General features: G+C 56.0%; 1 protein-coding gene across 1 annotated transcript in view; it reads right to left on the bottom strand.

Moving 5' to 3' along the window:
* Positions 1-22,971, bottom strand: part of SPTBN5 (spectrin beta, non-erythrocytic 5) — an 80,796-nt gene that overhangs the window by 3,376 nt on the left and 54,449 nt on the right. The window contains exons 42-69 of the mRNA XM_038741078.1: positions 20,015-20,182; positions 19,769-19,924; positions 19,485-19,676; positions 16,121-16,216; positions 15,797-15,912; positions 13,590-13,704; positions 13,314-13,427; positions 12,783-12,904; positions 10,542-10,704; positions 8,603-8,791; positions 8,404-8,481; positions 8,001-8,173; positions 7,778-7,868; positions 7,499-7,645; positions 7,263-7,400; positions 6,905-7,161; positions 6,545-6,731; positions 6,085-6,297; positions 5,726-5,922; positions 5,393-5,597; positions 4,893-5,087; positions 4,190-4,345; positions 3,846-4,063; positions 3,329-3,518; positions 3,053-3,229; positions 2,266-2,370; positions 1,384-1,671; positions 355-426 (exon numbers count right to left, since the gene is read on the bottom strand). Coding sequence (XP_038597006.1) covers positions 355-426; positions 1,384-1,671; positions 2,266-2,370; positions 3,053-3,229; positions 3,329-3,518; positions 3,846-4,063; positions 4,190-4,345; positions 4,893-5,087; positions 5,393-5,597; positions 5,726-5,922; positions 6,085-6,297; positions 6,545-6,731; positions 6,905-7,161; positions 7,263-7,400; positions 7,499-7,645; positions 7,778-7,868; positions 8,001-8,173; positions 8,404-8,481; positions 8,603-8,791; positions 10,542-10,704; positions 12,783-12,904; positions 13,314-13,427; positions 13,590-13,704; positions 15,797-15,912; positions 16,121-16,216; positions 19,485-19,676; positions 19,769-19,924; positions 20,015-20,182 — 4,518 coding nt within the window. The remainder of the gene's footprint in view (positions 1-354; positions 427-1,383; positions 1,672-2,265; positions 2,371-3,052; positions 3,230-3,328; positions 3,519-3,845; positions 4,064-4,189; positions 4,346-4,892; positions 5,088-5,392; positions 5,598-5,725; positions 5,923-6,084; positions 6,298-6,544; positions 6,732-6,904; positions 7,162-7,262; positions 7,401-7,498; positions 7,646-7,777; positions 7,869-8,000; positions 8,174-8,403; positions 8,482-8,602; positions 8,792-10,541; positions 10,705-12,782; positions 12,905-13,313; positions 13,428-13,589; positions 13,705-15,796; positions 15,913-16,120; positions 16,217-19,484; positions 19,677-19,768; positions 19,925-20,014; positions 20,183-22,971) is intronic.

Genomic DNA, 22,971 nt, shown 5'->3' with positions numbered 1-22,971 from the left:
TGCCTGGCCCAAGGTCACACAGCTGACAATTGGCGGAGCTGGGATTTGAACCCATGACCTCTGACTCTAAAGCCCGGCTTCTTTCCACCGAGCCGTGCTGTTAAGAGGGGCGTGGGGTCTGTCCAGGATAGGGGAGCAGGGCTGTGGGGGGCTCATTGGGATGGACTTCCAAGCGGCGGTGTGATGTTTGGGGAGAGAGGAGGGCGGCGGATGGACGGAGGCTGGGCTGCAGCCCTGACTCCAGTCCTCCCAGGCAGCCCCCTCCCCATGCCCGCTGACTCGCCCGGTCCAGCTGCGCTTAGGAGACGGTGCTGGGAGGGGGCCGGGGGGAGGCCTAGGGCCTGGGCTCCCTACCTGCCTCCCCCCGGCCTGGAGAAGTTCCTTCTGCTCCAGAGGCCCCTCCAGGGTGGGCCGCTCCCCCGGGACCTGAAAACACCAAACCTGGACTCAGGGTGGGGATGGGCTCCTTGCTGGGGTCCCCTCTAAGGACCCCGAGCCCACCCCTGCCCCAACTTTCTCGGGTTCTCCTTGCCCTCCCAGGTTTACACTAATAATAATAATAATAACAGTCTGCGCTGTTTTTTCTGGGAGCTATTCGGCCATCTCCAGCGGGGCCAGACTGGCGCCGTCGCCGGGAAAATAACAATAATAATAATAATAATGGTGTTTATTAAGCGTTTACTATGTGCCATGCACTGTTCCAGGCGCTGGGGGATACCCCCCCCCCCCGCCCCGCCTTACCTGTACTTCCCAAGCACTTAGTACAGTGCTCTGCACACAATAAATACGATTGAATGAATTAATCAATCGTATTTATTGAGCGCTTACTGTGTGCAGAGCACTGGACTAAGCGCTTGGGAAGTACAAGTCGGCAACATAGACGGTCCCTACCCAACAGCGTGGGCTCACAGTCTAGAAGGGGGAGACAGACCACAAAACGTATTAACAAAATAAAATAGAATAAATATGTACAAGTAAAATAGAGTAATAAATACGCACAATTCATTCATTCATTCAATTCATTCAATCATATTTATTGAGCGCTTACTGTGTGCAGAGCACTGGACTAAGCGCTTGGGAAGTCCAAGTTGGCAACATAGAGAGACGGTCCTTACCCAACAGCGGGCTCACAGTCTAGAAGGGGGAGACGGACAACAAAACAAAAAACATATTAACAAAAAGCGCTTAACAAATGCCAACATTATTATTCATTCATTCATTCAATCGTATTTATTGAGCGCTTACTGTGTGCGGAGCACTGTTCTAAGCGCTGGAGGGGATACAAGGTGATCAGGTTGTTCCATGTGGGACCAGACCGTCCCCCACCACGGCCCCAAAGGCTCAGGGTCCCAATAAACCCACCCACCCCTGACCGTCACTCACCAAGGATGCCACCGGCGGTGCCAGGGGATCTAGGAGAGGGCTGAGGTTGGCCACCTTCCTGCCCAGAAGCCCCTCTCTGCCAGGGGCGGCCTCCTCCCGGGGCCCGGCTGCAGTGGGAAGCGGGATCCGCCGCAGCCCCTCTCCCCGGACCCCTGGTCCAGCCCTCGGTCCGGGCCCCTGGGCCCGGCGCATGGAGGGCTTCCTCCGGAGGGACGGGAGACCCCTCTTCCCGGCCCCTTGCGACCGCAGCCCCTCCATCTGCACGGGCTGCAGCAGCTTCTGCTCGGCCTGCCGGGGTGGTAAGGAGACGGGGGTCAGGGTGACGGGAGCCCGGGGTCGGGGTTGCAGCCTAGGGAGCCGGGGTCAGGGCCAAGGCCGCAACCTGGGGCCGGGAGAGTGGGTTTCGAAAGCAAACCTGACCGAAAGATAATAATTATAATAATAATGACGGCATTTGTTAAGCGCTTACTATGTGCAAGGCACTTTTCTAAGCGCTGGGGGGATACAAGGAGATGAAGTTGGCCCACGTGGGGCTCACAGTCTTAATCCCCGTTTTCCAGATGAGGGAGCTGAGGCTCAGAGAAGTTAAATGACTAGCCCAAGGTCACACAGCAGACAAGTGGCGGAGCTGGGATTTGAACCCACGACCCCTAATTCTTTCCACTGAGCCACGCTGAAAGATGACCCCGCTGCCACCCCCCACCCCTCGGAGTTTCCCCTGCCCTGGGTACGGGGCCGGCCTAGGGGAGGGGGTCAGTGCTGCTGGGCCCCCCCAGGACACCGCCGGGTGGGTTGGAGGGGCCGAAGGGAGCGGGGGCACTGGGCAGCCACAGGGCCAAGCTGACCCCACCCCACCCATCCCCGCCCCAAGCCCTCTCCTGCCTCAGTCTTCCTGTGCAAGTGGGCAAACTTCTCCTCCTGGGCAGCCAGCATCTTCTCAAAGTCCTGGTGCCTCCTGAGCAGCTCTTCCACGTCTGACACCGAGTGCTGGGGTGGGGGGGGAGTGTCAATCAATCAATCAATCGTATTTATTGAGCGCTTACTGTGTGCAGAGCACCGTACTAAGCTCTTGGGAAGTCCAAGTTGGCAACATCTAGAGACTGTCCCTACCCAACAGTGGGCTCACAGTCTAGAAGTGGGAGGCGGAGAACAGAACCAAACATATTAACAAAATAAAATAAATAGAATAGATATGTACAAGTAAAATAGAGTAATAAATATGTACCAACATATATACATATATACAGGTGCTGTGGGGAAGGGAAGGAGGTAAGGCGAGGGGGAGAGGAAGGAGTGTCGAGTGGGGGGCACCAACAGATGCCTCCCCCCACCCCAGCTGCCAGAAACCCGCATCCCCACATCCTCCGCTTCGGCCCGCATGGGGACCCCAACTGGTTGGGGGCTTGGAGGAACGTGTGACCCGGACCCCCCAAGGCCTTAACCCAGCCCCTTGTGAGGACGGGCCTGGTTCTATTCTATTTTGTTACTATGTTTGGTTTTGTTCTCTGTCTCCCCCTTTTAGACTGTGAGCCCACTGTTGGGTAGGAACCGTCTCTATATGTTGCGAACTTGTCCTTCCCAAGCGCTTAGTCCAGTGCTCTGCACACAGTAAGCGCTCAATAAATACGATTGATTGATTCCGTCGGTGGTTCCAGCAGGCCCCGCTCACCCCACAGCCGGGGTCCAGCAGGAGCCCCTCTCGGGCGGCCAGCCAGGCCTCCGCCTGCTCCAGCTCCTGCCGCAGCTCCTGCAGGTCCAGGTTTTCCCGGCACAGCTCCCGGCGGCGGGCCCAGGCGGCCTGCAGCTCCTGCAGCTGCTCGCCCAGTTCCTGTTGCCACTCTTCCACCTGCGGTGGCCCACGGGGGAAGGCAACGACGTCCAGGCCCTGTTGCCAGCGCCCCGCTTCCCCGACCCGCCCAGCCCCGCGCCCCCCGCCCCGACGGACCTCCGTGGCCATGAAGTGGCCGCCGTCCACCAGCCGGGCCCCGTCCTGCTGGGCGTCCCGCACCCGGACCCGCTGCTCCTCCATCTCCCGGCCGAGCTCCTCGTGCTGCCGCAGGGACCGCTCGGCCCCCGCCACGTCCCCCGCCAGCTCCGCCGCCGCCACCCGGGCCTGCATCTCTTGGACCCAACCGCTGTGGGTAGGGACCGTCTCTATATGTTGCCAATTTGTACTTTCCAAGCGCTTAGTACAGTGCTCTGCACATAGTAAGCGCTCAATAAATACGATTGATGATGAGAGTGGGCTCAGAGTGGGCCCGGAGAGGGCACAGAGCAGGCCGGAGTGGGCTCGGAGGGGGCCCAGAGCAGACTCAGGGCAGACCCAAAGCAGGAGGGCCGGCTCCCAGCGGGCTATTTGGGGGCCGCCGGAAGCCTGGGGGTCGGGTGGAGATGTGGTTACCGTGTGGAACAGAGGCCCGTGGGGGTGAACGGGGAAGGGGACAAAACGGGGTGGCACTTACAGCAGCTCCCTGCAGGTGCTCAGGTGGGCATGGCCCCGCTGAGCTTCCTCCAGCCAGTGCCCCCGCTCCTGCGCCCGGCGTCGCAGCCGGCCCCAGGCCTCCTCCGCCTCCGCCAGCCTCCCCGCCAGGCTCTCCTGCACCGGCGGATGGAGCCGGCCCAGCCAGTCCGCCTCGGTCCGCACTCGCGCCAACTCCTTCTCCACGGCGATCAGCTCCCGCTGGAACCCAGACGCACCCACGATGGGCTACGCACGCGTGCCCCCGGCCCCGTCGTCCCCACCTAGGACTGACCGACTGAGCCCCGGTCACCAGGCGGTGAGGGGAACCGGCCCCGGCCCGCTCACCTCCAGGCCCTCGTGCTGCCTCTGCAGGGTCTGCACCGACAGCAGGTCTTGGCCGCAGTCGTCCCGCTCCAGGACTGCCGCCTTCTCCTGCATCCAGCCCCGCAGCTCCGCCACTGCCTGGTCGAAGCCGTGCACCTCCCGGGCAGTGGCCAGATTCTAGGGGGGCACAGGCCGAGTTTGCCTTCGGCGGGCCCAGGCCCCCACGATCTTCCCGAACCCCATCGTCCGGCCTCCCCAGTGAAGGCTGGATGTCCACCCTGGGTGATCCGGCCCGCCCCTGCCTCTGGCTTGGATCCCGAAGAGCATGGGCTTTGGAGTCGGAGGTCACGGGTTCAAATCCCGCCTCCGCCACTTGTCAGCTGTGTGACTTTGGGGAAGTCACTTCACTTCTCTGTGCCTCAGTTACCTCATCTGTAAAATGGGGATTAAGACTGTAAGCCCCCACCATGGGACAACCTGATCACCTTGTAACCTCCTCAGCACTTAGAACAGTGCTTTGCACATGGTAAGCGCTTAACAAATACCGTCATTATTATTATTATTATTATTATTATTATTCTCTGAGCTGGGCTCGCCGGGGCTGGAGATCGGGGGCCGGCCTCCCCGGTGAGAGGACCCCCGTGACCCCACCGAGAGCAGGGGATCTCTCAAGAGAGAGGCTGGAGCTGAGGTTTCAGCCCCCAGACGCCCTCCAGGCCCCTACCTCAGTGCGGGCCGTCATGGCCTGGCCCAGCCGTTCCCAGGACTCCTCAACGCGCTGCCTGTGGCCCTGGACCTCCTGGTAACGCCCGGGAGCCTCCTGGTCCAGGTTGGCCGCCAGGTCCCGCAGCCCCTGCATCTTGGCCTGGCCCAAAACCTGCACTTCCTTCCTGAAGGCGTCAAACTTCTCCTCCAGCTCCTGGAAGAGAACCGAGGTGAGGGGAGGGTGGCCCCGAAGACTTTGCAATGAACACATTCTGGGGGCTGGAAGTGTAGGGGAGCAGGGGAGAGTGGGACAGAGGGGGCAACGGCTGGGCAAGTGTGGGTGGGGGGCATACCAGGCTATCTCTGGGGGCTCCACTCACAGCCCTGGAGCCAGAGCAGCGTCCAGGGACTGCCTTGATTATTCCCATTCCTAACACTGTCCAGCCTGCCGCCTCCCCATCAGTCCCCGTCATTCCTGCCCCATATTCTCCACTCCCACCGCGGCCCAGGCCCCATCACCTTGACATCCTCCAGGTCTTGCCCATAGTCCTGGGACTCGGCCACGGCCCGCTTGGCGACCAGCCAGGCCTCCAGGAGCCGGGCCTCCCGTTCCAGCCGGAAGAACCGCTGCTGCTCCTGCAGATGCCGCCCGCGGCTCTCCGCCTTCTGCAGCAGCTGCCCGTGGGTCTCCCGGATGGTCCTCAGGCGGGGCAGCACTTGCGGGCTGGGGGCGGAGGGCAGACCCCGGGCTCAGGCTAGTTTAGGATGCTCCGCTTGGTTGGGTGGAGTTGGGTGAGAATGCTGGCGGTCGAGTGGGGTCAGTGGGGTCCGACGGCCCGCTCCCCTGCCCACCTCTCCGGGTTGTGCCTCCTCTCCAGGCCGGTGCCCGTCTCCTGCAGCTTCTCGATCCTGGCAGCGAACCCCTCCAGGTCGCGCCGGGTGGCCTCGAGCCTGCGCAGCAGGGCCTGGGTGGCCTCCTCGCTTTGCCCGGTCTCCTCGCCCTCCAGGAGGAAGCCCCGCTCTGCCAGCCAGGATTCCGCCTCCAGCAGCTGCAGGGGACGAGGCCGCTGAGGCCAGACTCCCCTCCCCGTCTCCAGGCTCGGCTCCGGGCGCCGAAGGCCAGTGGTATCAGGAGCACGGGCGGTGCCAAGTTCCCAGGGCCCGATGCCCGCTCCGGTGTCTGCCCGTCATGGCCCTCCCTCCCGCCTCACCTCCGTCAGAAACTCCTGGGCCTCATGGGCCTGCTGCAGCCTCCGCCGCCTCTTGCCCGCCTCGGCCCGCAGCCCGTCCACCGCCGCCTCCAGCTGCCGCAGCCGCGCCATCACCTCGCCCGCTGCAGGGTGCCCGCCGTGTGCCAGGCCGCGGCCTGTGCTCACCACCTTCCGGATCAGCACGTCGTGGCCCTCGATCTCGTTCTCCAGGTTCTGGGGACCCAGGAGGCGGCATTGAGGGTGGGCCCCGGCGCCAAGACGTAAGAAAGGGGGTATTGTGGGGGTCGCCCTCCCTCCCACAGTCCTCTGAGCTGTCCTTGTAGAGAAACGTGCCGCCCCGGGCCCCGAACCGATCCTAGTCTTCCTGGCAGCTCTCTCTCCAACCCGGTGCTGGCAGCTGTGGACCAGGCCCCCCGCCCCCTCCACAAATGCCACCCCGGAGCCCCCCGGGCCAAGGCACCTGATGCTTCTCCTGCAGGCACTGCACAGCACTCAGCGTCTGGCCGTAGTCCTGGGCCGTGGCCGAGGGCAGCTTCTCCCGCACCCAGGCCAGCTCATCGTCCACCTCCTGGAAGAACTGGCACAGCAAAAGCCGTGCCTCCAGCGCCGCCCGCCGCTCCTGCAGGGGCTCCTTCAGGCTCTCATACCTGGCACCGAGACAGTTGTCAGTGCCCGGGACATGGCGAGCTGATGAGGGTGAGGAAGGGGCAGGTGGAGGCTGGCTGGGAGGGGTGAGGCTTGGAAAGGGACAGGATGGGGCGTGGGGAAAAAGAAGATGGGGCTGCCAGGGGGGCGGGGGGCAGCCTGACCCTGCTCTCACCTGTGCAGCAGACCCCGGGCCCGCTGCTCCATCTCCCCGGCCAGGAAGTGGCGTTCAGAGCGGGCGGCCTGCGCCTGCCCCAGCAGCTCCTGGACCCGGTCCGCCTGCCCTCCCACTGCCGCCTCCAGCTCCCCCTGAGCCACCAACAGCTCGCCCACTCCTGCCAGGCTCTGCCCGCCCAGCGGGGCCCGCAGCTGGGCCTCCATGTCCTCCAGCCAGCGCTCTGCCTCCTCTACACTCCGCTGGAAACGCAGGGCCTGATCGCGGGGAGAGGAAGGCCGGAAAGAGAGGAAGGGGAGTTATCGGGGGCCACCTCCCCTTCCCTGCCCCTCCGTCCGCCCGGGCCCCGGCCCTGCACCTTGCAGGCGTCCTGTAGCTTGGTTCCCTTCTCCTGGCTGTTGACCAGAAGTTGGTCCCAGAGATCCTGCAGCTGCTGCAGCCGTTCCTGGATGGGCTCGGAGACGGAGTGCCCCTCCTGGAGCAGGTGTTCCCCGTCCTGCAGCCGGAGAGACCGGGGCACCCCTTTTCTGGGACCCAGCCGCCAGTGTCCGGAAGCCCCCCACAGCCCGGCCCGGCCCGATGCTGCGTCCTTACCGCTTTCAGAGCCTGGAGCCGGTTTGCGTTGGCTTCCAGTTCGGCCTGGAAGCTCTGGTGCTTCTGCAGCTGGGCCTGCAGGGTGCTGGGGTCCTGCCAGCTCCCTTCCAGCGCCACGCGGTTCTTCTCGCTCAGCCAGGTGGCCATCTGGACGAGGACGAGACACGGGGGCTTGGGACCCAGGCCCCTGGAGAGACGGTCTGACTGTCGTCCGCCCGGCCCAGGGGCTACCTAGACCCTCCCTCCTTCTTCCCCGGAGAGGGCCGCTGTGGCTCAGACCTCGTAGGAGTCCCGCAGGAACGACTGCAGCAGCCGCAGCTCCTCCAGCTGAGCCCGGCGGGCGCGGGCGCTCTCCAGGAGCCTCTCCTTCCTGCGAGGGGGCAAGTGTGTCAAGGGCATGGAAGCAGGGGCCGCGAGCCAGCCGGAGGGCCCACGATCAGCCTTTCACCACCCTGGCTGCCAGGCACCACCTCCCGCACCGTCCCCTCCAGGGCCCAAACACCTGGCAAGCACGGCCTGACACTTGCTGGTGACACTCTGGGCTTCAGGGTGGTGGCCCTGGCGCAGGCTGTGGGCAAGGGCCTCCATGGCATCCAGCGTCTCATTCTGGGCCTCCAACCCCTTCTCAAATTGCTCGTGTTTCCGCTGCAGGTTCTCCACCCTGGCCAGAGAGTCCTGGGAGGAAGGGAAGGACGGGACGGTCTGCCTGAGCCCTCGACCTGCCCCGCTCCCCCATAGTCACACTGGCCACCGGAATCCTTCCTGGCTCCGGGCCGAGGAGGTGGGAAGGTGGTGGCCTGGGTCCCCACAACGGTTAGGGGGTGGACCTCCAGATCCCGGATCGATTGACTGACCAGCGGGCGCTGCCCGCCCTCCCCCGGGCCCCCGACCACCAAAGGCCAGACCTCTAGATCCTCGCCGGCCAGGAAGGCTTCCTTGCTGCCGAGCCAACTCTCGCTCTGCTCCGCCAAGCTCAGGAACGCCTGCAGAGAGCAGAGAGGACAGTCGGCCTCGGATGTCGGGTCACCCTCCCCGGAGTAGTGATGGGGAAACTGAGGCCCAAACACAGACTGGGCTCTGGAAGGGGCCGCCAGGCGTACCCACCTGCAGGTCCCGGGCCTGCGTGAGCCGCAGCTGGCGGGCCTGCCAGGCTCGCTCCAGCTGGGCCAGCTCCTGGTCCAGGCCATCCAGCGCCCGGCACACTTCTGGGGCAGAGGGGTGCCGGGCGCCCAGGAGCCGCTGCCCCGTGCTGCGCACCGAGGCGATGCTGTCCGCCCGGGTCCCGATCTCCGTCTGCGAAGGAGGAGCGGTGAGCAGGAGACCAGGCTCAGTGGAAGGGGGGTGGGTGGGATGGGGAGCGAGACCAGATTCATCAGGGGAGGGAGATGTGGGAAGATTCATTCATTCATTCATTCAATCGTATTTATTGAGCACTTACTGTGTGCAGAGCACTGTACTAAGCGCTTGGGAAGTACAAGTTGGCAACATCTAGAGATGGTTCCTACCCAACAGTGGGCTCACAGTCTAGAAGATGAGAAGCTTGGCTTCAAAGCTGTCCATCACCTCGCCCCCTCCTCCCTCACCTTCCTTTTCTCCTCCATCCCAGCTCGCACCCTCCGCTCCTCTGCCGCTCACCTCCTCACTGGGCCTTGTTCTTGCCTGTCCTGCCGTCGACCCCTGGGCCACACCCTTAGAATTCCCTCCATCCACACATCCACCAAACTAGCTCTCTTCCCCGCTTCAAAGCCCTACAGGGAGCTCACCTCCTCCAGGAGGCCTTCCCACACTGAGCCCCCACTTTTCCTCAGCTCCTCCTCCCCTCCTCATCACCCTTACTCCCTCCCTCTGCCCTCCCCCCTTCCCCTCCCCACAGCACTGGTGTATATTTGTACATATTTACTACTCTATTTTATTAATGATGTGGGTTCATTCATTCATTCAATCGTATTTATTGAGCGCATACTGCAGAGCACTGGACTAAGCGCTTGGGAAGTACAAGTTGGCAACATATAGAGACGGTCCCTACCCAACAGCGGGCTCACAGTCTAGAAGGGGGAGACAGACAACAAAACATATTAACAAAATAAAATGAATAGAATATGTACAAGTAAAATAGAGTAATAAATATGTACAAACATATATACAGGAATGTATATAGCTACAATTCTATTTTGATGGTATCGATGCCTATCTACTTGTTTTGTTTTGTTGTCTGTCTCCCACATATATACATATATACAGGAATGTATATAGCTACAGTTCTATTTTGATGGTATTGATGCCTATCTACTTGTTTTGTTTTGTTGTCTGTCTCCCACATATATACATAGATACAGGAATGTATATAGCTACAATTCTATTTTGATGGTATTGATGCCTACTTGTTTTGTTTTGTTGTCTGTCTCCCACATATATACATATATACAGGAATGTATATAGCTACAATTCTATTTTGATGGTATTGACGCCTCTCTACTTATTTTGTTTTGTTGTCTGTCTCCCACATATATACAGGAATGTATATAGCAACGATTCTATTTTGATAGTATTGACACCTATCTACTTGTTTTGTTGTCTGTCTCCCACATAAATACATATATACAGGAATGTATATAGCTACAATTCTATTTTGATGGTATTGACGCCTATCTACTTGTTTTGTTTTGTTGTCTGTCTCCCACATATATACATATATACAGGAATGTATATAGCTACAGTTCTATTTTGATGGTATTGACGCCCATCTACTTGTTTAGTTTTGTTGTCTGTCTCCCACATATATACAGGAATGTATATAGCTACAGTTCTATTTTGATGGTATTGACGCCCATCTACTTGTTTTGTTTTGTTGTCTGTCTCCCCCTTCTAGACCGCGAGCCCGTTACTGGGTAGGGATCGTCTCCATCTGTTGCCGAACTAGACTTTCCAAGTGCTCAGTCCAGTGCTCTGCACGCAGTAAGCGCTCAATAAATACAACTGAATGAATGAAAAGAGCAGGAGGGCCAGCGCGGGGCAGGGGCACTGGGTGAGCCGGGGTGCCAACCTTGTATTCCTGGTGCTCCTCCAGGAGGCTGTGAGCTTCGGCGGAGCTTCCGGGAAGAGCGGCCGACTCCAGGCTGGGCCGGAGCCCCCGTGCCCAGCCCAGCACGGCCTGCAGCTCCGTCTGGAATTTCTGCAGCTGGTGAGCGGCTCCCAGTTTCTCCCGCCTGCCCACGGGCACCGTCACTCAAACGCCGCTCCAGCTCCCCTGCCCTCGCCTCCCCAGCCGCCTGCCATTCCCACCGAGGTGCCCCCCGACCCTCCGTCCTTCAGGGTGCCCCGGCCCACGATGGAGGGGTGAGGGGGACAAGGGAGGAGGCGGGAGTGGGGAATAGGAAGCAGCAAGAAACAGCGTGGCCCAGAGGATCATCATCATCATCAATCGTATTTATTGAGCGCTTATTACGTGCAGAGCACTGTACTAAGCGCTTGGGAAGTACAAATTGGCAACATGTAGAGACAGTCCCTACCCAACAGTGGGCTCACAGTCTAAAATCAATCAATCAATCAATCGTATTTACTGAGCGCTTACTATGTGCAGAGCACTGGACTAAGCGCTTGGGAAGTACAAATTGGCAACACATAGAGACAGTCCCTACCCAACAGTGGGCTCACAGTCTAAAAGGGGGAGACAGAGAACAGAACCAAACATACCAACAAAATAAAATAAATAGGATAGAAATGTACAAGTAAAATAAATAAATAAATAAATAGAGTAATAAATATGTACAACCATATATACATACATATATATACATATATATAAAAGAACACGATAGAACACGAGCCTGGGTGTCAGGACCTGGGTTCTAATCCCAGCCCTGCCACTTGTCTGCTGGGGGACCTTGGGGAAGTCACCTCACTTCTCTGGGCCTCAGTGACCTCATCAGGAAAACGGGGACTAAGATTGTGAGCCCCACGTGGGCCAGGGATTGGGTCCAACGCGTGGCTCAATGGAAAGAGCCCGGGCTTGGAAGTCAGAGTTCATGGGTTCAAATCCCATCTCCGCCAATTGTCAGCTGTGTGACCTTGGGCAAGTCACTTAACTTCTCTGGGCCTCAGTTACCTCATCTGTAAAATGGGGATAGTAATAATAATGATGGTATTTGTTAAGCACTTACTATGTTCTAAGTGCTGGGGAGGTTACAAGGTGATCCGGTTGTCCCATAGGGGGCTCACAGTTTTAATCCCCATTTTACAGATGAGGGAACTGAGGCACAGAGAAGTGAAGTGACTTGCCCAAAGTCACATAGCTGACAGTTGGCAGAGCTGCGATTTGAACCCATGACCTCTGACTCCAAAGCCCGGGCTCTTTCCACCGAACCACACTGCTTCTCTATTCAAGAAGGGGATGAAGACTGTGAGCCCCATGAGGGACAATGTAATCACCTTGTATCCTCCCCAGCACTTAGAACAGTGCTTTGCACATAGTAAGTGCTTAACAAATGCCATTATTATTATTATTATTATTATTATTATTATTATTAAGAGCCCGGGCTTGGGAGTCAGAGGTTATGGGTTCTAATCCCAGCTCTGCCGCTTGTCAGCTGTGTGACTTTGGGCAAGTTGCTTCACTTCTCTGGGCCTCAGTTCCCTCATCTGTAAAATGGGGATTGAGACTGTGAGCCCCATCTGGGACAATCTGATCACCTTGTATCCCCCCAGCACTTAGAACAGTGCTTTGCACATAGTAAGTGCTTAACAAATACCATCATTATTATTCAGTCGTATTCATTGAATGCCTACTGTGTGCAGAGCACTGTACTAAGCGCTTGGGAAGTACAAATTGGCAACATTATTATTGTTAGCTGGTATCTACCCTCGTGCTTAGTAAGCACTTAACAAATGCTATTTTTTTTTTCAAATGGAAGCCAAGGGGGAGAAGGGGAACTCAGCAAGAGCCGGAGATTGGAGGCACATAGTAAGTGCTTAACAAATGCTATTTTTTAAAAAAAATGGAAGCCAAGGGGGAGAAGGGGAAATCGGGAAGAGCCAGAGATTGGAGGCACATAGTAAGCGCTTAACAAATGCTATTTTTTAAAAAAATGGAAGCCAAGGGGGAGAAGGGGAAATCGGGAAGAGCCAGAGATTGGAGGCACATAGTAAGTGCTTAACAAATGCTATTTTTTTAAAAAAATGGAAGCCAAGGGGGAGAAGGGGAAATCGGGAAGAGCGGGAGATTGGAGGCCGAGGGAAGAATTGGTGAGAAGCGAGGAGGGGGAAGCGGAGGAGAAGGCAGACACACCTGAGCTTGAGCTGGGCCTGGAGGTTACGCCAGCTGTCCGCCATCTCCCTCTGTTTGCTGGCGAGGCTGCGGGCTGAGCCCGGGCTCCTCTGGCCCAGGCGAACCACCTCCTGTTCCAGGGGCTGCACAGAGAGGCCCCGATCAGTCCCTGTCACGGGGAGGGGGGGCCGAGGCGTGGAGCCCAAACCTGGTCCTGCCACCCCCCACAACCCACTGGGGACAGGAGGGGTGGGGAAGGATTTACGCCCCACTCCCCATCCTGCCCGCCAGGCTGGCACGTCCGCCTGGGCCTGGATGATGCTGATTTCCCTCTGCCCCTAGCCCAGGGGGAAAATAGGAAGAGGAGGAAGTGAGGGAGGGTCTGTGCCTCGCCCAGCCCCATCCCACCCGCCCGGGTTGGCACCTCCATCTGGGCCTGGATGATGCTGATTTCCCTCTGCCCCTAAGCCGGGGCGGGGGAAATAGGAAGAGGAGGAAGTGAGGGAGGGCCTGTGCCTCGCCCAGCCCCATCCCACCCGCCCGGGTTGGCACCTCCATCTGGGCCTGGATGATGCTGATTTCCCTCTCCAGCTCCTCATGTCTCCTCAGCAGCCTCTCGACTCCATCCAGGTCTTTCCCGGAGCCCGGGGCCTGCAGCAGGGTGCTCTGCACAGCCCCCGGAGAGACAGGACTAGGGTCACCATTGGTGCCCCTCCTTCCACCCTGGCACCGGGCTGGAGGGAGGGGGCTGAAGGGCACTTCATCATCTCATTTGGGAGAATCAGTTCTCCTGCCAGTGGCCCCGGCCCCTTCCGCCCTCGCCTTTACCTTCTCCCCAATCCTTTCTATGACATCGCTCAGCTCCCGGGCCAGGGCGTGGATCTCCAGGGCACCCTCCAGCTGCCGCTGGTACTGCAGGAGGCTGCCGTAGAAACTGCTCCACCTGCCAGGGACGGGAGAGGGTAATAATAATAATGATGGCATTTATTAAACGCTTACTATGTGCAAAGCACTGTTCTAAATGCTGGGGAGGTTACAAGGCCATCAGGTTGCCCCACCGGGGGCTCACAGTCTTCATCCCCATTTGACAGATGAGGGAACTGAGGCCCAGAGAAGTGAAAGGCACACAGCTGACAAGTGGCAGAGCCGGGATTTGAACCCCTGACCTCTGACTCCAAAGCCCGGGCTCTTTCCACTGAGCCACATTGCTTCCCTGGGTAGAGTCAGGGTGAAGAGGGAGAGGAAAGCAGTGTTGCCTAGTGGGAAAAGCTGGTTCTGATCCCAGCTCCATCACTTGCCTGCTGCAATGACCTGGGATGCATAACTTCTCTGGGCCTCAGTTTCCCTCATCTGTAAAATGGTGATTGGAAGGCCCTCCCTCCTCACATCCGCCAAACTAGCACACTTCCCCGCTTCGAAGCCCTACTGAAAGCTCACCTCCTCCAGGAGGCCTTCCCAGACTGAGCCCCCCTTTTCCTCTGCTCATTCATTCATTCACTCAATCGTATTTATTCATTCAATCGTATTTATTCATTCAATCGTATTTATTCATCCACTCATTCAATCAATCAATCATATTTATTGAGCGCTTACTGTGTGCAGAGCACTGTACTAAGCGCTTGGGAAGTACAAGTCGGCAACGTATAGAGACAGTCCCTACCCAACAACAGTCTAGAAGGGGAAGACGGACAACAAAATGAAACATGGAAACTGGGGTCAAAATCGTCGGAACAGATAGAATTAAAGCTATATGCACATCATTAACAAAAGAAATAGAATAGTAAATATGTACAAGTAAAATAGAGTAATAAATCTGTATAAACATCTGTACAGGTGCTGTGGGGAGGGGAAGGAGGGAGGGCGGGGGGGATGGGGAGGAGGAGAGGAAAAAGGGGGCTCAGCGTGGGAAGGCCTCCTGGAGGAGGTGAGCTCTCAGTAGGGCTTTGAAGGGAGGAAGAGAGCTAACTTGGCGGATGTGTGGAGGAGGGCATTCCAGGCCAGGGGAAAGACGTGTTCCTCAATCAATCAATCGTATTTATTGAGCGCTTACTGTGTGCAGAGCACTGTACTAAGCGCTTGGGAAGTACAAGTTGGCAACATATAGAGACGGTCCCTACCCAACAGTGGGCTCACAGTCTAGAAGGGGGAGACGGAGAACAAAACCAAACATGTTAACAAAATATCGCCCCCACTCCCTCCCTCTGCTCTACCCCCCTGCCCAACCCACAGCACTTTTGTATATATGTACATACTTTAATAATAATAATAATGATGGCATTTGTTAAGCGCTTACTATGTGCAGAGCACTGTTCTAAGCGCTGGATTTATTATTCTATTTATTAATCATGTGTATACATCTATAATTCTATTTTATTTATATTGATGCTATTGATGCCTGTCTACTTGTCTGTCTTCATTGTCTGTCTCCCCCTTCTAGACTGTGAGCCCGTTGTTGCGTTGGGACCATCTCTATCTGTTGCCGAATTGGACTTTCCAAGCACTTAGTACAGTGCTCTGCAACAGGAGGTGCTCAATAAATATGACTGAATGAATGTGTGTTTCTCCCTCCTGCTTAGACTGTGAGCCCGGAGTGGTACAGGGACTGTGTTTGACCTGATCATCTTGTATCTCCCCCAGTGCTTAGTACAGAGAAGCAGCGTGGTTCAGTGGAAAGAGCCCGGGCTTTGGAGTCAGAGGTCATGGGTTCAAATCCCGGCTCTGCCACTTGTCAGCTGGGTGACTTTGGGCAAATCACTTCACTTCACTTCACTTGACCTCATCTGTAAAATGGGGATGAAGACTGTGAGCCCCACATGGGACAAACTGATCGCCTTGTATCCCCCCCAGTGCTTAGAATAGTGCTTGGCACATAGTAAGCGCTTAACAAATGCCATCATTATTATTATTATTACAGTGCTTGGCACAGTAAGTGTTTCACAAATGCCCTGTCGCTATTATTAGGGGGAGGCCTGCCAAGTGCTCCCGGGTCTCTGGCCCTCTAGTTGTCCCCAGGGCCCGGGCCTGGCGGAACTGACCTCTCATTGAGCTGCTTCCGTCGCTGGAAAACCGTCTTGATCTCCTCAGGGTCCCGGCTCTGGAGCCTCTGGGCCAGCGCGTTGATGTGCCCAATGTGGGCATCGTCCACTGTCTCCTGGCAGGGGAAGAAGGGTGAGAAGGGGGGCACTGAGGCCCTCGCCCCCATTCCTGGGCCCTCATCTGCCCGCCTTCCCACTGCCCAGCTGGGGTCCCCCTGCATCCCCCTTCCGCCTCCATCTCTGGGGGCCCTGCCAGGCTGAGCCCTGGCATCGGCGGGCTGGAGTGGAGTTGGCGCCTGGCCCAGTGGTTGGTGCCCCTCTTACCCCCAAGGAGGCTCCGCGGAACTCGCCCAGCCTCTTGCTGAGCTGCAGGCAGTGCTCGTAGTCTCGGCCCAGGTCTCCCACGCTCACCATCACTTCCTGGGGGGCGGAGGGGGCTTGGGGCAGACTTGCCAATCAGCCCCACGCTTCGCCTCCCCCTTGGCTGGGACCCCGGGCTCCCCCCCCGAGGTATGGAGTGGGGGACACAAGGATGTAGTCTAATTCTAATCCCGCCTCTGCCCTTGTCTGCTGTGTGGCCTTGGGCAAGCCACTTCACTTCTCTGGCCCCCAGTTACCTCCTCTGTAAAATGGGAATTAAAAGTGTGAGCCCCACCTGGGGCAACCCGACTATCCTGTATCTACCCCAGCGCTTAAAACAGTGCTTAGCACATAGTAAGTGCTTAACAAATGCCATAATAATTATTATTATCATGTAGGGAAATGGGGACTGGGGGATGTGGGAATGCAGGGACGTGGGGATGGGGGGCATTGGGAAAAGGGGAGAGGGGAGCATGTGAGGATGTAGGGATGGGGAGGATGTGATTTCCTCTTCTCCCACTCCCTTCTGCATTGTCCTGACTTCCTCCCTTTGTTCTCCCCCCACTCCCAGCCCCACAGCGCTTATTTCCATACCTGCCATTTCCCCCTTTTAGACTGTGAGCGCACTGTTGGGTAGGGACTGTCTCTATTTGTTGCCAACTTGTACTTCCCAAGCGCTTAGTACAGTGCTCTGCACACAGTAAGTGCTCAATAAATACGATTGATTGATTGCCATTTATTTATCTCTATTAATAACAATGGTATTTGCTAAGCGCTTACTATGTATGAAGCACTGTTCTAAGCACTGGGGTAGCTACAGGGTCATCAGGTTGCCCCAAGTGGGGCTCACAGTCTTCATCCCCATTTTACAGATGAGGTAACTGAGGCCCAGAGAAGTGAAGTGTCTTGCCCAAGGTCACGGAGCAGACAAGTGGCGGAGCTGGGATTAGAACCCACGACCTCTGACTCCCAAGCCTGGGCTCTTTCCACTAAGCCAAGCTGCTTTTCCCATCTCTATTAATGTCCGTCTCTCCTCCCCACCCCCTCAAACTGTAAGCTCGTTGTGGGCAAGGGACGTATCTGTTTATTGTTGCAATGTACTCTCCCAAGCGCGTCTGCACAGGGTAAGCGCTCAATAAATAGATTGAATCCCTACCTCCTTCCCCTCCCCACTGCGCCTGTATAGACGTTTGTACAGATTTATTACTCTATTGATTTTACTTGTCCATATTTACTATTCTATTTATTTTGTTAGTGATGTGCATCTAGCTTTATTTCTATTTATTCTGATGACTTGACACCTGTCCACATGTTTTGTTTTGTTGTCCGTCTCCCCTTTCTAATCAATCAATCAATCAATCGTATTTATTGAGCGCTTACTATGTGCAGAGCACTGTACTAAGCGCTTGGGAAGTACAAATTGGCATCACATAGAGACAGTCCCTACCCAACAGTGGGCTCACAGTCTAAAAGGGGGAGACAGAGAACAGAACCAAACATACCAACAAAATAAAATAAGTAGGATAGAAATGTACAAGTAAAATAAATAAATAAATAAATAAATAAATAAATAAATAGAGTAATAAATATGTACAACCATATATACATATATACAGGTGCTGTGGGGAAGGGAAGGAGGTAAGACGGGGGGATGGAGAGGGGGACGAGGAGGAGAGGAAAGAAGGGGCTCAGTCTGGGAAGGCCTCCTGGAGGAGGTGAGCTCTCAGCAGGGCCTTGAAGGGAGGAAGAGAGCTAGCTTGGCGGAGGGGCAGAGGGAGGGCATTCCAGGCCCGGGGGATGACGTGGGCCGGGGGTCGATGGCGGGACAGGCGAGAGTGAGGTACAGTGAGGAGATTAGTGGTGGAGGAGCGGAGGGGGCGGGCTGCGCTGGAGAAGGACAGAAGGGAGGTGAGGTAGGAAGGGGCCAGGGGATGGACAGCCTGGAAGCCCAGGGTGAGGAGTTTCTGCCTGATGCGCAGATTGATCGGTAGCCACTGGAGATTTTTGAGGAGGGGAGTGATATGCTCAGAGCGTTTCTGGACAAAGACAATCCGGGCAGCAGCATGAAGTATGGATTGAAGTGGGGAGAGACACGAGGACGGGAGATCAGAGAGGAGGCTGATGCAGTAGTCCAGACGGGATAGGATGAGAGCTTGAATGAGCAGGGTAGCTGTTGGGATGGAGAGGAAAGGGCGGATCTTGGCAATGTTGCGGAGCTGAGACCGGCAGGTTTTGGTAACGGCTTGGATGTGAGGGGTGAATGAGAGAGCGGAGTCGAGGATGACACCAAGGTTGCAGGCTTGTGAGACGGGAAGGATGGTAGTGCCGTCAACAGAGATGGGAAAGTCAGGGAGAGGACAAGGTTTGGGAGGGAAGACAAGGAGCTCAGTCTTCGACATGTTGAGCTTTAGGTGGCGGGCGGACATCCAGATGGAGATGTCCTGAAGGCAGGAGGAGATGCGAGCCTGGAGGGAGGGGGAGAGAGCAGGGGCAGAGATGGAGATCTGGTTTTCATCAGCGTAGAGATGATAGTTGAAGCCGTGGGAGCGAATGAGGTCACCAAGGGAGTGAGTGTAGATTGAGAACAGAAGGGGACCAAGCACTGAACCTTGGGGAACCCCCACAGTAAGAGGATGGGAGGGGGAGGAGGAGCCTGCAAAAGAGACTGAGAAAGAACGACCGGAGAGATAAGAGGAGAACCAGGAGAGGACGGAGTCTGTGAAGCCAAGGTCAGATAACGTGTTGAGGAGAAGGGGGTGGTCCACAGTGTCAAAGGCAGCTGAGAGGTCGAGGAGGATTAGGACAGAGGTCGAGGAGGATTAGGACAGACTGTGCTAATTTCTAGACTAATTTCTGTCTAGTCTAGACAGTCTAGTTTCTAGACTGTGAGCCCGTTGGTGGGTAGGGACCGTCTCTAGATGTTGCCAGCTTGGACTTCCCCAGCGCTTAGTACAGTGCTCTGCACACAGTAAGCGCTCAATATGACTTACTAATATGTTTGTACATATTTATTACTCTATTTATTTTACTTGTACATATCTATTCTATTTATCTTATTTTGTTTTGTTGTCTGTCTTCCCCTTCTAGACTGTGAGCCCACTGTTGGGTAGGGACCGTCTCTAGATGTTGCCAGCTTGGACTTCCCCAGCGCTTAGTACAGTGCGGTGCACACAGTAAGCGATCAATAAATAGATTGAATGAATTGGGGGCGGGGGGGGGCATGGGGAGGGAAGGATGTGAAGATGAAGGGACAGGGATCCAGGGCCTCTCCTCTGCCAGCTTCCTCCCTTCCTTCTGGGGGGTGGGCGACCCAGCCGGCAGCCCCCACCTTCTCCCGGATCCAGGCCTCCACCTGGTCCACGCGTTGCAGAAACTCAAGGAAGTCCCTTTTGTCCTCCAGTTCTCTGCCCCGGGCGGCCACGGCCTCCTTCAGCTGCTGCCAACGCTGCTGCAGGGCCCGCTGCTTCAGCCTGACGTCCCGGGAGCCGGGGTGCTCCTGGGCCAGCAGGGCCTCTCCCTTCTGCAGGACGGGCCGGTGGGTGAGGTTTGGGGGGTTCTCCCGGCTCCCCCGGCCCAGTCCGGGGCCGCCCACGGTGAAGGCCAGGCCCTTACCTCGATTACGCGGGTCATGACCTCCTGGTGGGCTCCGACTTCGGCCTCGAAGGCCTGGTGTTTCTTCAGCCGCTTCAGCCTGTCCCGCAGGGTGTTGGGGCCCCGAGGGCCGGGCTCCTCCAGCTGCTGGGCCCTCTCCCGGATCCAGTCCTCGGCCTGGCCCCGGGGATCGGCAGGCGGTGAGCCCGGGAGGAGGCCGCTCCCCGCCCCAGACCGCCGGGGACCGCCGGCACCCGCTGCCCTCACCTCGGCCACGTCCCGGGTGAAGCTGGCCAGCAGCAGGGCGGTGCCCAGGGCCTCCCCTCGGGTCCGGGCCAGTTCCTTGACCCTCTGACGCCGGGCCAGCACCGAGCTCAGCAGCTCCTGCACCCCGGCTCCCTTCAGGGGCTCCGCCTGCTCCCGGAGGGCCGTCTCCTGCGGGGACCAAGATACGGCCAGCAGCTCCAGGGGCCGTGGGGGTGACCACCTTGGGGGCTGCAAGTGGGGGTTTTCCTGCCCCCGCCGGAAACAGAAGCATAAAAGCAGCGTGGCTCAGTGGAAAGAGCCCGGGCTTTGGAGTCAGAGGTCACGGGTTCAAATCCCAGCTCCGCCAATCGTCAGCTGGGTGACTTTGGGGCAAGTCACTTCTCTGTGCCTCAGTTACCTCATCTGTAAAATGGGGATGAAGACTGTGAGCCCCCCCCACCATGGGACAACCTGATCACCTTGTAACCTCCCCAGCGCTTAGAACAGTGCTTTGCACATAGTAAGTGCTTAATAAATGCCTTTATTATTATTATAAAACACACACACAGTCTCTTTTCTACCCCCAAAGCTGGTTGGCCTGGCTCTGTGGGTGTTTTGATCGGATCTGGATGGGGCAGTCTCCTCGGGGCCTGGATTAGAGCCACTCCGAACCGGCCCACCCATCCACCTGCCTCTATCCCCCGCAACAATAATAATAATGATGGCATTTGTTAAGCGCTTACTATGCACAAGCACTGTTCTAAGCGCTGGGGAGGTTACAAGGTGATCAGGTTCAACCTGATTACCGTACCCCAGTGCTTAGAACAATGCTTGGCACATAGTAAGCGCTTAACAATTACCATCATCATCTTCATAATACGTGCATATATGTGCGCATATATACCTATACGTGCATATATAAACAAGTAGATGTGCCTGTATACACGTGTATACCTCCTTCCCCTCCCCACAGCACCTGTATATATGTTTGTACAGATTTATTACTCTATTTTACTTGTACATATTTACTATTCTATTTATTTTGTTAATGATGTGCATCTAGCTTTACTTCTATTTATTCTGATGACTTGACACCTGTCCACATGTTTTGTTTTGTTATCTGTCTCCCCCCTCTAGACTGTGAGCCCGTTGTTGGGTAGGGACCGTCTCTATACGTTGCCAACTTGTACTTCCCAAGCGCTTAGTACAGTGCTCTGCACACAGTAAGCGCTCAATACGACTGAATGAATATGTTCGTACATATTTATTACTCTATTTTACTTGTACATATCTATTCTATTTATCTTATTTTGTTAATATGTTTTGTTTTGTTGTCTGTCTCCCCCTTCTAGACTGTGAGCCCACTGTTGGGTAGGGACCGTCTCTATGTGTTGCCAACTTGTATTTCCCAAGTGCTTAGTACAGTGCTCTGCACACAGTAAGCGCTCAATAAATACGATTGAATGAATGAATCAGGTTGTCCCATGTGGAGCTCACAGTCTTAACCCCCATTTTACAGATGAGGTAACAGAGGCCCAGAGAAGTGAAGTGACTTGTCCAAAGTCACACAGCTGACATGTGGCGGAGCTGGGATTAGAACCCATAACCGACTCCCAAGCCCGTGCTCTTATCACTGAGCCAGGCTGCCTCCCAGGGGATAATAATGATATAATAATAATAATAATAATGGCATTTATTAAGCGCTTATTATGTGCAAAGCGCTGTTCTAAGCGCTGGGTAGAGAGAGTGGGAAGATTACCCTAGTTACCAGAGAGCTGGTTACCCTGCCCTCCCTTCTGGGTGGGCCTGCTGCCCTCGCCCCCTCTGCCCCACCCCTCCAGAAGCTTTCAGTCTCGTAGGGGAGAACAGGAACCACCGGAGGAAGATGGACTGAGGGGAGGAGGAGGAAAGAGAAACCGAGGCAGCAGAGCCGGGCAGCTTGTTTCAGGGATGATTAAAGGGTGGCAGGCCTGGTGACAGTGAGCCAGCGTGAGCAAGGCGTAAACACCAAAGAGGAGGAGGAATTATTAAACTTTGGATGAGGGGGGCAGCAGGCGGGGGAAGTAATTAGGATTGATGGAGTGCAATTTTAAAAAGTTGAAACCCTAGGAAACGCGGGGTGGGAAGAGTGTGGAGAGGGCGGGGCAGAGAACACACAACAGTTTAGAACATCTTCAGCCTCATGGCTATTTGCTGAGCATATGTTTGTACAGATTTATTACTCTATTTTACTTGTACATATCTATTCTATTTATTTTATTTTGTTAGTATGTTTGGTTTCGTTCTTTGTCTCCCCCTTTTAGACTGTGAGCCCACTGTTGGGTAGGGACTGTCTCTAGATGTTGCCAACTTGGACTTCCCAAGCGCTTAGTACAGTGCTCTGCACACAGTAAGCGCTCAATAAATACGATTGATGATGATGGTGATCTTCTTCCTTATCCTCACCCACTCGCCCACCGCTTCATTCAATCGTATTTATTGAGCGCTTACTGTGTGCAGAGCACTGGACTAGCACTTGGGAGACTACAATACAACAGTAAACAGACACATTCCTCCCCTATTAGGCAATCAGTGTTACGTATCGTGTCGTCTGTGTGCAGAGCACTGTACTAAGCACTCGGGACAGGACGACACAATAGCTTTGGTAGACGCAATCCCTGTCCTCGAGTTTACAGTCTCCACCCACTTTTTCACCTCCTTTCCCACCTCCTCATCACTTCCTCTCCCACTCCCACTTGACCCTGGCATTTCCTGGACTCTCCTGTCCCCGAATGATAGATGGATGGATGGATGGACTGAGCCCCCTCCTTCCTCTCCCCATCCCCTCCGCCCTACCTCCTTCCCCTCCCCACAGCACCTGTATAGATGTTTATACAGATTTATTACTCTATTTATTTTACTTGTACATATTTACTAGTCTATTTATTTTATTTTGTTAATTTGTTTTGTTTTGTTGTCTGTCTTCCCCTTCTAGACTG

This window comes from Tachyglossus aculeatus (genome assembly GCF_015852505.1).
Source record: "Tachyglossus aculeatus isolate mTacAcu1 chromosome 12 unlocalized genomic scaffold, mTacAcu1.pri SUPER_6_unloc_1, whole genome shotgun sequence".
NCBI lineage: Eukaryota > Metazoa > Chordata > Mammalia > Monotremata > Tachyglossidae > Tachyglossus > Tachyglossus aculeatus.
This window is presented reverse-complemented; position numbering and strand designations above follow the sequence as displayed.